Source organism: Budorcas taxicolor, chromosome 14 (genome assembly GCF_023091745.1).
Source record: "Budorcas taxicolor isolate Tak-1 chromosome 14, Takin1.1, whole genome shotgun sequence".
Taxonomy (NCBI): domain Eukaryota; kingdom Metazoa; phylum Chordata; class Mammalia; order Artiodactyla; family Bovidae; genus Budorcas; species Budorcas taxicolor.
In genome coordinates, this window is record NC_068923.1 from 35,735,712 (window position 1) to 35,748,433 (window position 12,722).

Below are 12,722 nucleotides of genomic sequence, written 5' to 3' on the forward strand. Positions count from 1 at the left end.
CCCTTACTTAACTGCTGCTTTTATATCTTCTTATTTTAAGCCCTGAAAGTTATCTTTCAAAACAGTAAAGTATAACGAATGAATAAGTGAATGAATGAAATCCTAGGAACAGCTATCAGTAGCTGTGTTAGCATCAGCACATATTCCTCTTGGTGCTGTTACCATGAGATGAATAATTTCCTTCCCTCCCCAGGTCTCAACCAAAATGAGCGAAACTCCTTCCACCAGTTTCTCCATGGTTCGCCGGATCTCCTCTGAAGGTCAGCTTCCTTCTCTTCGCCAGTCGGGCATCACCCAGCCTGTTGTGGCCAAAAGGATCAGTTTCTACAAGAGCGGAGACCCTCAGTTCGGCGGGGTCCGGGTGGTGCTGAACCCTCGTTCCTTCAAGACATTCGATGCTCTGCTGGACAACCTGTCGGGCAAGGTGCCCCTGCCCTTCGGGGTGCGGAACATCAGCACCCCCCGCGGGAGGCACAGCATCACGCGCCTGGAAGAGCTGGAGGACGGTCAGTCGTACCTGTGCTCCCACGGCAGGAAGGTGCAGCCGGTGGACCTGGACAAGGCCCGGCGTCGCCCGCGGCCCTGGCTAAGCAGCCGAGCTCTCAGCACGCATGTGCAGCGAGGCCCCGCCCCTGCTGCTCCCGGTATGCTGCGCGCGCCGCGACGGCTCGTGGTCTTCAGAAATGGCGACCCCAAGACGAGGCGTGCAATCGTGCTTAACAGGAGGGTCACGCAGAGCTTCGAGGTCTTCCTGCAGTACCTGACACAGGTCATGCAGCGCCCGGTGACCAAGCTGTATGCCACAGACGGAAGGAAGGTGAGCTTTTGAGGGGACGGGGGCTCTTCACATCTGAGCTCTAGTAGTGAGTGATGTGATGGTGTTCCCCTCCTGCAAGTTTTTTCCTACGTGCGCGCGCGTGTGTGAGAGCGTTCGTGCAGGCTCACAGTTGCATGCTAACATGCTTCAGTGTGCATGGGAGGGCACTGGCTCACCTGGGTGGATGTTCTTCCTTTTGAGGTCAGATTCAGATGAGGCATGGTCCAGGAGGACCTCTTTTGTTCTTCTCCACTCTTTCCCCTGAGCCTTGATTTACAGAAGGTATTGGCACATAATCTGTTACTGTAGGATAGGCCAATAAATCGTGAGATAAGGTGTTGAGGCAAGTAATAGGACTTGATTCAAAAGCTAGCAGACTGAGAGGATGGAAGACTAGTGTCCCCTCCAAACTATCTTATTGGAATCTGTATGCCAGTTTTTTTTTTTTTTTTTTTAATAGAATAGAGATGGGGAGGAGGTGAGGAAATAAAGTAAAATAGCCATTACTTTTGCAAAATATTTCCAGCCTGGGCCAGCCTGGGGTGAGGACATGTTAATTTCTTCTTTTTCTGCAGCCATCCACAGGTGGGTAAGGTCAGATTGTCTGCCCTTAAGCTGAACAAAGGCACTTTAGGTGAGCATTCAGGCAGTCGGTCTGGGTTCCCTGAGGCCAACTATTATGTAATAATGGCTGATAATGTGGTGATAATAACAAAAGCAACTGGAAAGCAAAGGTTAAAGTCAAAGAAACAGATCCAACATAGAGTCAGATTTCCTGTTCCCTGTTATCTCAATGATATTTCTTTAAAAAGAGTGGCCTAGAGTGCTATTATGTTGGAGACAGAAAGCATTTTTCTGGGACCTGCGTGTCCACAATCACTCAATGTCGCGGTCCTGGAGTGACTGTCAGGCCCTTTTCTAGCTGGGTGCTTGGGTGGGTAGGACAGGGGCAGTACCGCATACCTTTTGAAGGTTTGTTTAGTTATGAGGGCAGAACTCTGATCTGTTCCAGGCAGCTGTGGGCTGAATGAGGATATTGGTCTAATGCCCCCTTCTCCCCCCATCCTCGTTTAGTACTTCATTAGTTTCTATACATCATTGGTGCCCAACAGATGGTTGGTGAGTATCTCTTTCAAACCGTGGAGGTTGTTAAATTAATTCAATCTGTCATAAACTCTGTATGGAAAGGATAGAACTTCACGTTGCTTGTGTCAGGACCATAGCTCTTTGATTTTTTCCCCTAGGTTCCCAGTCTGCAGGCTGTGATCCTGAGCTCCGGAGCTGTGGTGGCAGCAGGAAGGGAACCGTTTAAACCAGGAAATTATGACATCCAAAAGTACTTGCTTCCTGCTAGATTACCAGGCATCTCTCGTCGTGTGTACCCCAAGGGAAATGCTAGGTCAGAAAGCAGAAAACGTAAGTCACTTAAATATATAGCCCTTATTTTTAGCCCTAAGTTTTGTTTTGTTTTGTTTTAACCTCAAAAACAACAACAGCAGTTCATCTTAAATGACCAATTTCCTTCATCACAGAAAAAGAGAGGATCAAAACATTTTAAACTGAAATTGGTTCTATTTATAGCTGCAAAGAGTCAGAGAGATTAATAATTTTAGAAAGATTGTTTTTCAGATCAATCAACGATATATCTCTTTAAATTGATGAGTTTCTTTTTCTTTCTTTCGTTTTGCACCTAATACCTAGATAAAAGATCAAAGTGCCATCATTTCTTGATTTAGAGAGGAATTCTATATTCTATGGGATATGAGTAAGCGACGCACCAGTAGTTTTGAGTTTTCTGTATATAATAAATGCCATGTAGCACAGCTGAGCTCAGATTGATTGACTTTAAAAAAATTCTGTTAACTACATACATGCTCCACTTTCTGAAGTTATTCTAGTAAAAGCCATAGGCCCTTAGATTCACTTTTTATTATAATGAGTGAAACATTTTCATTTATAATTTTGGTAAATGTATTCCCAAAATAAGAGAAAGTATCTCTAGCCTTATACCCTGAATTGATGGTAAGCATATGCACAGGGCTTCCCAAGTGACTCAGTGGTAAAGAATCCACCTGCCAGTACAGGAGACGACAGAGACCTGGCTTCAATCCCTGAGTCAAGAAGATTCTCTGGAGCTTGGCAACCCACTCCAGTATGCTTGCCTGGAGAATCTCATGGACAGAGGAGCCTGGTGGACTACAGTCCATGGGTCACATAGAGTCAGACACGACTGAGCGACTGAGCATAGTATAACACAAGCATGTGCACATCTGTACAAGCTACAGGTAGTAATTTGACTGAGTTGAGGAAGCATGAGTGCCAAGGTCATCGCTAGAGATGCATGTTAAAAAAATATCTAGGTATCTGGGTTTGTGATTAGCGCACTTCTGTTTTGTGACTGACATTAAATTAAATGTACTGTTTATAGAAGATAATGTTAGATTAATAATTATCACTAAATTAATTTTGCCTTTAAAATAAATTATAAAACTGTTTTCAGTTTGGTAATGCTATAGATACCTCTCTCTGATACATACTGATAGGAAGATGAATACCACCATAAAACTATCCCTTGCTTATATGAATAGGTAAGCAGCACTGGATTACACCCCAAGTCCAGTACTGTGAAACGGAATAATACAGCAAAACCAAACCTCACAGAAACCTCTTTATTTTTGCTAGAATCCTTAGCAGTTTCTACTTTATACTTTATTAAAATTACCTTATTAAACTCATTAAGACTTAAGTACAATTCTGTGAATTTCCTCACTGAAGTAGAATTTAAGTTCTTTTAAAAAGAGTATATTGTAGAAATGTACCAGATATTACCATGAATTAAAGTGACCAAATTAATACATAGAGGTGAGAAACTTAACAACATCTTACTATGACATTTAGAAAATAGGGTATTTTTCATACTAATTGTTCATTTTCTTCTTTTCTTTCTTTGCTGCCTCCTCTATTGGATATTTATGACTTCTCTCTCTTCCACGTTGTGTTTTACTTTTAAAATCTTGAAAGTGAGCACACATGTACCTTCAAGCCCAACGTCTCAGATTTATTCTCTTTCTTCTGAGAAAATGCAGAGTAATGATTGCTACTCAGATCATTCTTTTGCTTCTGAAAATTACTTGGCATTAGAAAAAAATGATTCTCAGAATTTATTGATATATCCTTCTGAAGATGATGTTGAGAAATCAATTATTTTTAATCAAGATGGCACTATGACAGTTGAGATGAAAATTCGATTCAAGATAAAAGAGGAGGAAACCATAAAATGGACAACCACTCTCTGTAGAGCTGATCTGTCCAATAATGGTGAAAAAAGTGAAATAAGCAGTCTCCCAGGGAGAACGGATGATCGATCATCTGGTGTAAAGATTACTGCATGTTCATTGTCCACAGACATCTCACCTCTGGAGAAAGGTGGTAGTCTGGTGGACAGTCTAGCGGAGGAGGTGAACACTCAAGTGAAAGGTCAAGATGTTGAAACTTGCAGTTCTACCAGCTGGGAGAACCCTGCTATGGACACAGATGCCACCCAGGGAACTCAGGATCGAGAGAAACATCGTTTCTACAGGCCCCCTACACCTGGACCAAGGAGAATGAGGCAGAAGAAGTCTGTGATAGGGAGTGTGACCTTAGTATCTGAAACTGAGGTTCAAGAGAAAATGATTGGGCAGTTTTCCTACAATGAAGAGAGGAAAGATTGGGAAAACAAGTCCGAGTATCACATGGTCACACATTCTTGCAGTAAAATGTCATCTGTGTCCAACAGACCCATAGTTGTTGAAGTTGATAATGATGAGCAGGTAGCATCATCTTTAGAAAGAAAAAAGGAAAGCAGGTTGCTCAAATCAAATGCAGTAAGTGCTGGTGTTGTAGAAATTACAAGTCAGAAGATGTTAGAGATGTCCCGTAATGGTGGCTTGCCACAGACTACATCAGAAAACTCAACTGTGGAGGAAGGAATAGTTGATAATGTCACAGCAGACAACAAAGCTAGGGTCAGGAATTTAAGAACTTATGGTAACACCGATGATAGATCCAGCCCTTTCTTAGCAGATGCAGCTCACTCTTCAAGTAACAGCCCTGGAACTGACAAAACTATTTCCAAGACCCCAGCTTCAGTAGGATCCTCTACTGTCACTACAAGAGTCGACCAACTGATTCATGAATTTTCTCAGTGTGGTTTAACAAAACTTCCAGAAAATGAAAAGCAGATTTCATCCTTAATTGCTAGCAAAAAAAAGATGAAATCTCAGCAGCATGTGATAAATTCTCAGCATCAGGCTGGAGAGATGGCAACTAAAAGAATCCCCAGGAAGAATAAGAGAATGAACACAAGAGGTAGAATTGCACAGGAAACCATATTGCGAGATTCACGTAGTCCCCTCAAAGGGGCCATACTTTGTGAGAAAGACCTCCATGCAAGTGATACAGTAATTGAATCAAATTATTTTTCTTCAAAAGGTAATAATCCTGTGAATTCCAGAAATTTCCATAGAAATAAATTAAATACTATTCATAAACCTAAGGTTCAAGGACTTTTAGCCAGAAGAAAATCCAGACCACTAAACAAAGTAAACTTGGGGGGACCTACAAAAAGAGAAATTGATCAAGGAGAGAAAGTGTTTTCCCATAATGAGGTTGGATATTGCAAAAATACCTTTGAAAATCAAAATTTATTTCATTTGTTTAACTTCCTTGAGCAAAAGCCCAGTGCTTTTTGTGGGCCAGAGTCTCAGGCAGAAACAGCATCTTGGTATTTGAGAGGAACGTCAAGGAGGAGTTTAGTTTCAAAAGTTAATAACTCACACATAACTTTAAGGAGCCAGAAAAAACAAAAAAGGGATAAGTTGAAATCAGATACTACTGTAAGTAAGCAGCATGTCACAACTAGGGCAAATTCCTTGGCTTCTTTCGAAAAAGCTGTTTTTCCTGAGAATGTTACCCATCATTCAGTTCAAAGTTATGTACAAAGATGGTTGCAGAACTTAAGTCCACAAGCAGCTTTGCAGCTTGGCAAGTCAGCTCCAGTATACAAAAAGGAAAGGAGTGTGGCGAGTTACAACAACGGTTTTCTTCCAGGAAACAGTTCTTGCACTAGTTCTGCAAAAAGAAATGATTCTGTTATGCAAAGTAATAGACACACAACTAAAAGTGCCAGTTTGACAGGAGACAATCTAGATAAGAAAGTAGGTATGTCTTTTGACAAAGATAGCAGTGAAGAACTCATCCAGGATCACCGTGAGAGCCAGACTGACTCTCTGAACGATACTTACTTGCTTTCTGTTCATGAATTCTGTACTTTGTCACAGTCAGCTATGGATGATCCTAATGCTAAAAGTCAAGTATCTGCTGCAAAGTCAGGGCAAGAGATGAGCCTTGTTTACAAAGACATAAACCTTGCTGCAAAAGGGCCAAGCGTAGAGACTGCCGTACAGGTAGATCTGGAAGGGGACGCCCCACAGCACTTGTCACCAGTCCAGCTGCTTTGCCAGCTGCAAGCTTTGGCTCCTAGCAGTCCCAAGGCTCAAAATGGAGTTGTTCAGATGCCAGGTTCACTTTCAGAAGTTCCTTTCCCTTCTTTGATATGTAATTCCTCCACTAATGTACTTCTAGCTTGGCTCCTGGTGCTAACCCTAAAGGGAGGTGTGAATAGCTTCTGTCCAGGTGATGCTCTCAAGGCGACCAGTGGAAGTTCAGAAACACTTGCACTGTTGGAGGTGCTGAAGCACATTGCCGTCACAGAGGAAGCTGATGACTTGAAGGCCGCCGTGGCCAGCTTAGTGGAATCAACCACGAATCACTTTGGACTCACTGAGAAAGAACAGGATGTGGTTCCAATAGGTGTTTCTGCAAATTGCTCTACACCCAGCATTCAGATAATTCCTCAGTGTGCTGAAAATGAGAAAACACAGAAAATCTCTTTAGATGGAAGCCATACTGCCAGTGAGGAAGTCTCTGAAGTCTGTGTTACAGCAGTGACTCGCTCTCCATGTAAAATGGGCACTGTAGTTAAGACTTACCCTCCAAAAGAGACTTGTCACCTCATTGAAGATTCTTTCCCCAGTAATGACTGTACCACGGATCAGACTTCCATGAACAAGGCTTGTTTCTTAGGAGACATCTCTTCACTTACTGATGCTGTGTCTTCTCATGAGGGTTGTGCTTATGAACAAAACCATAGGTATGAGAGAGCTGATAATTTGGAATTTACCGAAGAGTTAGAAAGAGTGGATGAAGTTCAGAAAGACAGAAATATTTTGGCAGACCCTGAGTGTAAACACGGCTCTAATATGTTGGTGTCACACCAAAATATCAGTAGTTTAAGCCACTGTGGCTCTTTCCAAAATACAACTGAATCAGAACTTGATGGAGAACATAGTTTTTTAGATAAATCTGGAAGTTGTTCATTAAAGAAATTTCAGGATAAAAATGTATATACATCTTTTGATAAGGAGGATTCAAAGACTTCTGAAGAACCAGGCTCAACAACCAACAGCATGACATCAAGTGAAAGAAACGTCTCAGAAATGGAATCTTTTGAGGAATTAGAAAACCAGAACACTGATATCTTTAATATAAAGGTAAATTCAGGGGAGCAAGTGACTGAAGAATTGATCCAAAAGGAGTTAGAGGCTAGTAAAAGTTTGGAATTGATTTACGTGTCCAGCAGGAATGATGCAGAAGAAGGAAAGGATGGTATAATTTGTGAGACAATCAGTAGGAAACAGGTGACACCACCGTCTTTAGTATTTTGCTATGATTCTAAGCAAAATACAGAAAAGGAGCCCAGTGAAGGAGAAACTAAAACAAAAGTCAGAAAGATGGTGGAAAGCTTGGAAGCTGGAAGTTCTGCAGAGTCTCCTCTTAATTTTAAAAACGGCCTAAGAAGGTCAGGAACTTCTGATTGGTCAGATTATAGACAAAACAGTGAGAATGAACAGTCATACAAAACATCCAGCGATGGCCCCAGTGACAGTGGTGAGGAGATGATCCCTGAGAAAGAATGCAACAAAGGATTTGTTAAAAGGACAATAGAGAAACTTTATGGTAAAGCAGAGATGATGAGACCATCTTTTTTTGCTGGATCTACACACACATCTCAGGTTTATCCTTGTGATTCTGTGGAATTTCAGGGCACTGGGAAAATAGGTCTTTATGATCCTGAAGGTCAGTCACTTGGCTCTTTGGAACGGGTGTCTAGTAATTCAACTGTGTTGCAGAAATTTCCGGAGCAAAAACGAGATAAATGTGATGTTAATAACGTGAGGGACAGTTATCCCAGGGAAGACATTGCAGAACATGGTACAAAACAGAATGATCATAAAAGAATACTCAGGGACAGGGAAGAGGGAGTACTGATTGACAAAGGCAAGTGGCTCCTGAAAGAAAATCATTTGCTAAGAGTATCATCGCCGGAATGTTCTGGCCCGTGTGGCCATGCAGACACCACATCAGTGGATACTCTACTGGATAATAGCAGCAACGAGGTTCCGTATTCACATTTTGGAAACTTGGCTCCAGGCCCAAACATGGCTGAACTATCCTCCTCAGAGCTAGAGGAACTGACTCAGCCTCCTGAGCTGAGATGCAATTATTTTAATGTGCCTCATTGTAGTGACTCGGAGCCCTTCCATGACGATGAGCTGGGTAGTCAAGATGAAGCTTGTGCTCAGGAGAGAAAACCCAATCACCCAGCAGAGGAGAAGGGTAACCTTAGATCAGAGAGAGTGTGTACGTCTGCCACTCATGCCTTCGCGTCTGCTGGTAACAAAGTCCATCCTGTCTCTGATGGTGCTGTTAGGAACCAACCGTTGGCTGGTAGTAATGTAATTCATGGCGCCCTTCAGGAAGGCGACTCTTTGGATAAACTCTATAATATCTGTGGTCAGCATTGCCCGATACTAACTGTGATTAACCAGCCTGTAAATGAGGAACACCGAGGATTTGCATATTGCAAAGATTCTGATGTTGAAAATTCTTTGAGTCTCCAGTTATGGATGAAAATACACCCATGTTTACGACAGTCAAGCAAAACCATGTTCAGAGACAAGAATAATAAAACAAGAAGTAGAAGAGCACTTACTGATAATGCCGTTGGAAACACACACGATTGGGCTCATTTTAATAACACACTTGACCTGATGGACAGAAGGAGAAAACTAAAACAAAGTAACTGCTTGGGCTTAGAGGAAGAAAATAATTTCAATAAATTTCAGTCATATTTAAAGAGTTTCTTGCACACGTTGTTGTTAGTTGTGGGTCAGGTGAATTCAAATACACAAGACCCCAGCAGTCAGACAAAGGAAATCTTTGAAGTAGTTGATGAGAACAACAACTTATTAAACAGCAGATTCCAGAACTCAGGAACGAATCTCAACCAAGTAGTCAGAGAACACAGCTATCATTTGTCCTTTGAAATGCTTGGCCAAGCCCGCCTGTTTTGCCAAGTTGAGACATTCTTAGGTATTAGGAACAGAAATATCTTAGAAATATTTTATATTTTTGAAGATGAAAATCTTTTCATTTGGGAAGAGGAAAACTAATTACACTGGACTGATCTTGAAAGCCGTGATGAACAAGCAGATTTCTGATTTCAGTACTAGCGCAGCCTTTCATCAGTGTTTTCTTCTTATGAAAAGATGAAGCACATGGGATGGACGTGGATTAGATACCTCTAAGAATTTCCCACTTCTTCAGAATGATCTTACCCTAGAAATCTTGCCACTGGATAATCCAATTTGACTTTCATCACTCCTGTATTCTTCCATTTTTCCAGCAGTTACAGACTCGGTTTTTATTCTTTTTGAACTTTCTATTCGTTTTTCTCTTGAACATGTGTATTTTCTTATTTCTCTTATTTTCCTCCTAAGATATCATAAATGCCTTGAGGACAGGAATTATATCTCTCCCTCCCATTTTTTAATGTCAACTTAGTGCAAAATGTGTATTGAAGGTATTAGTGAGTTACTGGAATAGACATAGATTACTTCATTTATTAATTTTAACTGCTGATTTGATGAAAGTATGATTATAAGAGTGTCACAACAATCTTGTAATGTTTGTGTGTGTGTGTGTGTGTGTGTGTGCCAAATGTATTGAATCTACTTTCCTTAGAACATCTATCTAATGAACTTGCAAGTATTTCCTTAGGACAGGACTCACCATTTTTCCTCATGAGTAGAAAATGATGCTGTACCACTCAGCTGGCTCTCCAGTACTTTTCCTAGAAATTATAATCTCTTTAACATTAGAAAAATGTCAAGAAATTTAAATAGGTCAGAGAAAATGAAAAAGTTTAAGGCATGTTTTGTGAAGAAAAATGAGAGGAACTGGAATGATTCAAGTTGGAAAAGAAAAGAGAAAGGTGACTTCAGAGTTCTCAAATTTGAAAAAAAGAACTGCTGTGAAGAACTTTACAGATTTCTTTCCATGTCCACCTGTGTAAATAAAACATTTAATTAGATATAAATAAAAACATGTTGTTAGGCTGAGAACCATAAATTGTCTCTTGAATACTTGTGGTATTTTTGCCTCCATCTTGACCAAGGAATCTTTTTAGGTTCTTGTTTTTCATTGTTTGATGGTATAGAAACAAGTCTTATAAAATGTGGAAATCTATGTCTCTTGTCTGGAATTGACTCAAAATAGAAAAATTAATGGTTTTGGAGCCACATATGGAGGTGCTAATATAACATAAATTTGGCATTGGGGAGCTAAAAGTAATTACTTACATAAAGAATACCTTGATTTTCTATTTCAGTTCAGCTTGAGTCATAAATTCATAAAAAATTATGAGTTGCTATTTATTTAACCAGAGGAAGACTACCTCTACATAGAGTATGATTTTTCTGCATTGAGTGATGTACTCTTCTAATTGAAATATGGAAATTGTAATGTTATGTAAGCTTCTGTAATGAGCAGTGAAAAATGTTAGTGAAATAAAAGGGCTAAAATTGTGGAGACATACCTGCACTTGGCTTTATTGCATTTTTCATATACCGCATGTTTGTTTGTTTTTGACAAATTGAAGATTTGTGGCAATGTTGCAGAGCAGAGACACAGGGAAATTATTTTTGCTTTTAATTTGGGAGGAGTGATATTTGGGGTTTCCCCGGTGGCTTAACAGGTAAAGAATCCTCCTGCAAGAGATGCAAGAGACTAGGGTTCGATCCCTGGGTTGGGGAAGATCCCCCGGGTTGCATGGCAACCCACTCCAGTATTCTTGCCTGGGAAATCCCATGGATAGAAGAGCCTGGCAGGGTATAGTCCATGGGGTTGCAAAGAGTGGAACATGACCAAAGGGTCTTAGCATGCACACATCCATGTTATTTAGGCATACCGAGGAAATGGGGGAAATCATTAATAACAACCAGGAGGTTTTAGAAAAATGTGGCATATAGCATACAGTTTTTAGTAATATGACATCAAATGTTGTCCTGGGAGGCCCAGATGATACTGGGAAAGATAAATTGGGAGTGACGAACGTGAATGAGAGATGCTCTGCTGTGTAATGCACTTGTTTAAAATGAACGTCTTCTGATGCACTGAAGTCTGAGACTGGGAGCCAAGTCTTTCTCACATTTATATCCCAGATCTAGCGTTTTACTTGATCTGGGACATGGTGGGTGCCTCATAAACGTGTGCTGGGCGAATACAAAGTGCTTGTCATGCTCTTGCTTTATTAACTCCGTATCCATACATATGGGAAGATATACAGAGATGCTGAGGAACAGAACTAAGTTTCTTATATTTTATGAAGCCATGTCTGTGAAAATCATTTTTTTTCTTTTAAACGTTCAAAGGATTTTAAAGTTTTTCACGAGGTTTACATTAAAAAAAAACTTGGAACATTGGGAAATCTAGATTAAATGACATTAGAGGAAGTTTTAAGATTAGCACACAGACCTGACTTGCTTTAGAGATGAAGTGCTTGAGGACTGAGAGAGGGGTCTAGCCGGTTGTGTTCAGGGGAATACACAACCAGGTGGGCTGATGCAGTTACCACCCATGGCCACCAGATGGCAGCTGTGCCACATGCGGCCAGGCGCTCAGGCCTCTCAGCGGGAGGCTGGTGGGCTTGCTGGAGCAGCTAAGGTTCAAGCCAGGCCTGGGCTGCGTGCCTCTGCTCCAGAGAGCTGAGGACCCAATTGTGCAGGCAGCCCCGAGTCTCAAACTCAGAAGGGATTAGCAGTGTTCAGAATTAGAACAAATACACTGTTCACAAGGAGTGTAAGTTCACAAGTCATGGGGATATGAAGGGAAATGCTGGCTATCAGAAACCATCAGAGTTGATCCCCAGGAAGGATGAGGAGACTGGAGCAACCAAAACTCTAACTCAGGTTGAAGCTTAGTTAATGAGTTATGGGCTGGGCGGATAGGAGTGATTTTCACATGAAGCTAGCAGGTGTTTTCCAGGGGATGGTGAAGCACAGGGAAGCCTGGTGTGCTGTAGTCCATGGGGTCGGAAAGAGACACAACTTAGCGACTGAACAACAGTCAGGTGTTCTGGGCTTCCCAGATGGTGCAAGTGGTAAAGAACTCACCTGCCAATGCTGGAGACATAAGAGACACAGGTTCGATCCCTGGGTCTGGAAGATCCTTTGGAGAAAGGCATGGTAACCCACTCTAGTATTCTTGTCTGGAGAATCCCGTGGACAGAGGAACCTGGCAGGCAACAGTCCATGGGGTCACAAAGAGTCAGACACGACTGAAGTGACTTAGCATGCACACACACACATCACGTGTTCTCCCTTTTCACCTTCAGGGCCATAGGTGTGTCGCATTCTCAAGGGTTAAACAGATGCTGAAGCTATGTTCCATGCAGTCAGCACTCATTCTCTTGGTTTCCTCATCCACCAAATGGGGCCCCTGTGAGGAGCTGCTTCAGAGGAAG

General features: G+C 41.5%; 1 protein-coding gene across 1 annotated transcript; it reads left to right on the forward strand.

The window, feature by feature from the left end:
- Positions 1 to 205: 205 nt before the first annotated feature.
- Positions 206 to 9,372, forward strand: RP1 (RP1 axonemal microtubule associated). The gene is made up of 3 exons (XM_052652016.1): positions 206 to 817; positions 2,062 to 2,233; positions 3,839 to 9,372. The coding sequence occupies exons 1-3, from the start codon at positions 206 to 208 to the stop codon at positions 9,370 to 9,372; spliced, it is 6,318 nt and encodes a 2,105-aa protein (XP_052507976.1).
- The last annotated feature ends 3,350 nt before the right edge of the window (positions 9,373 to 12,722 follow it).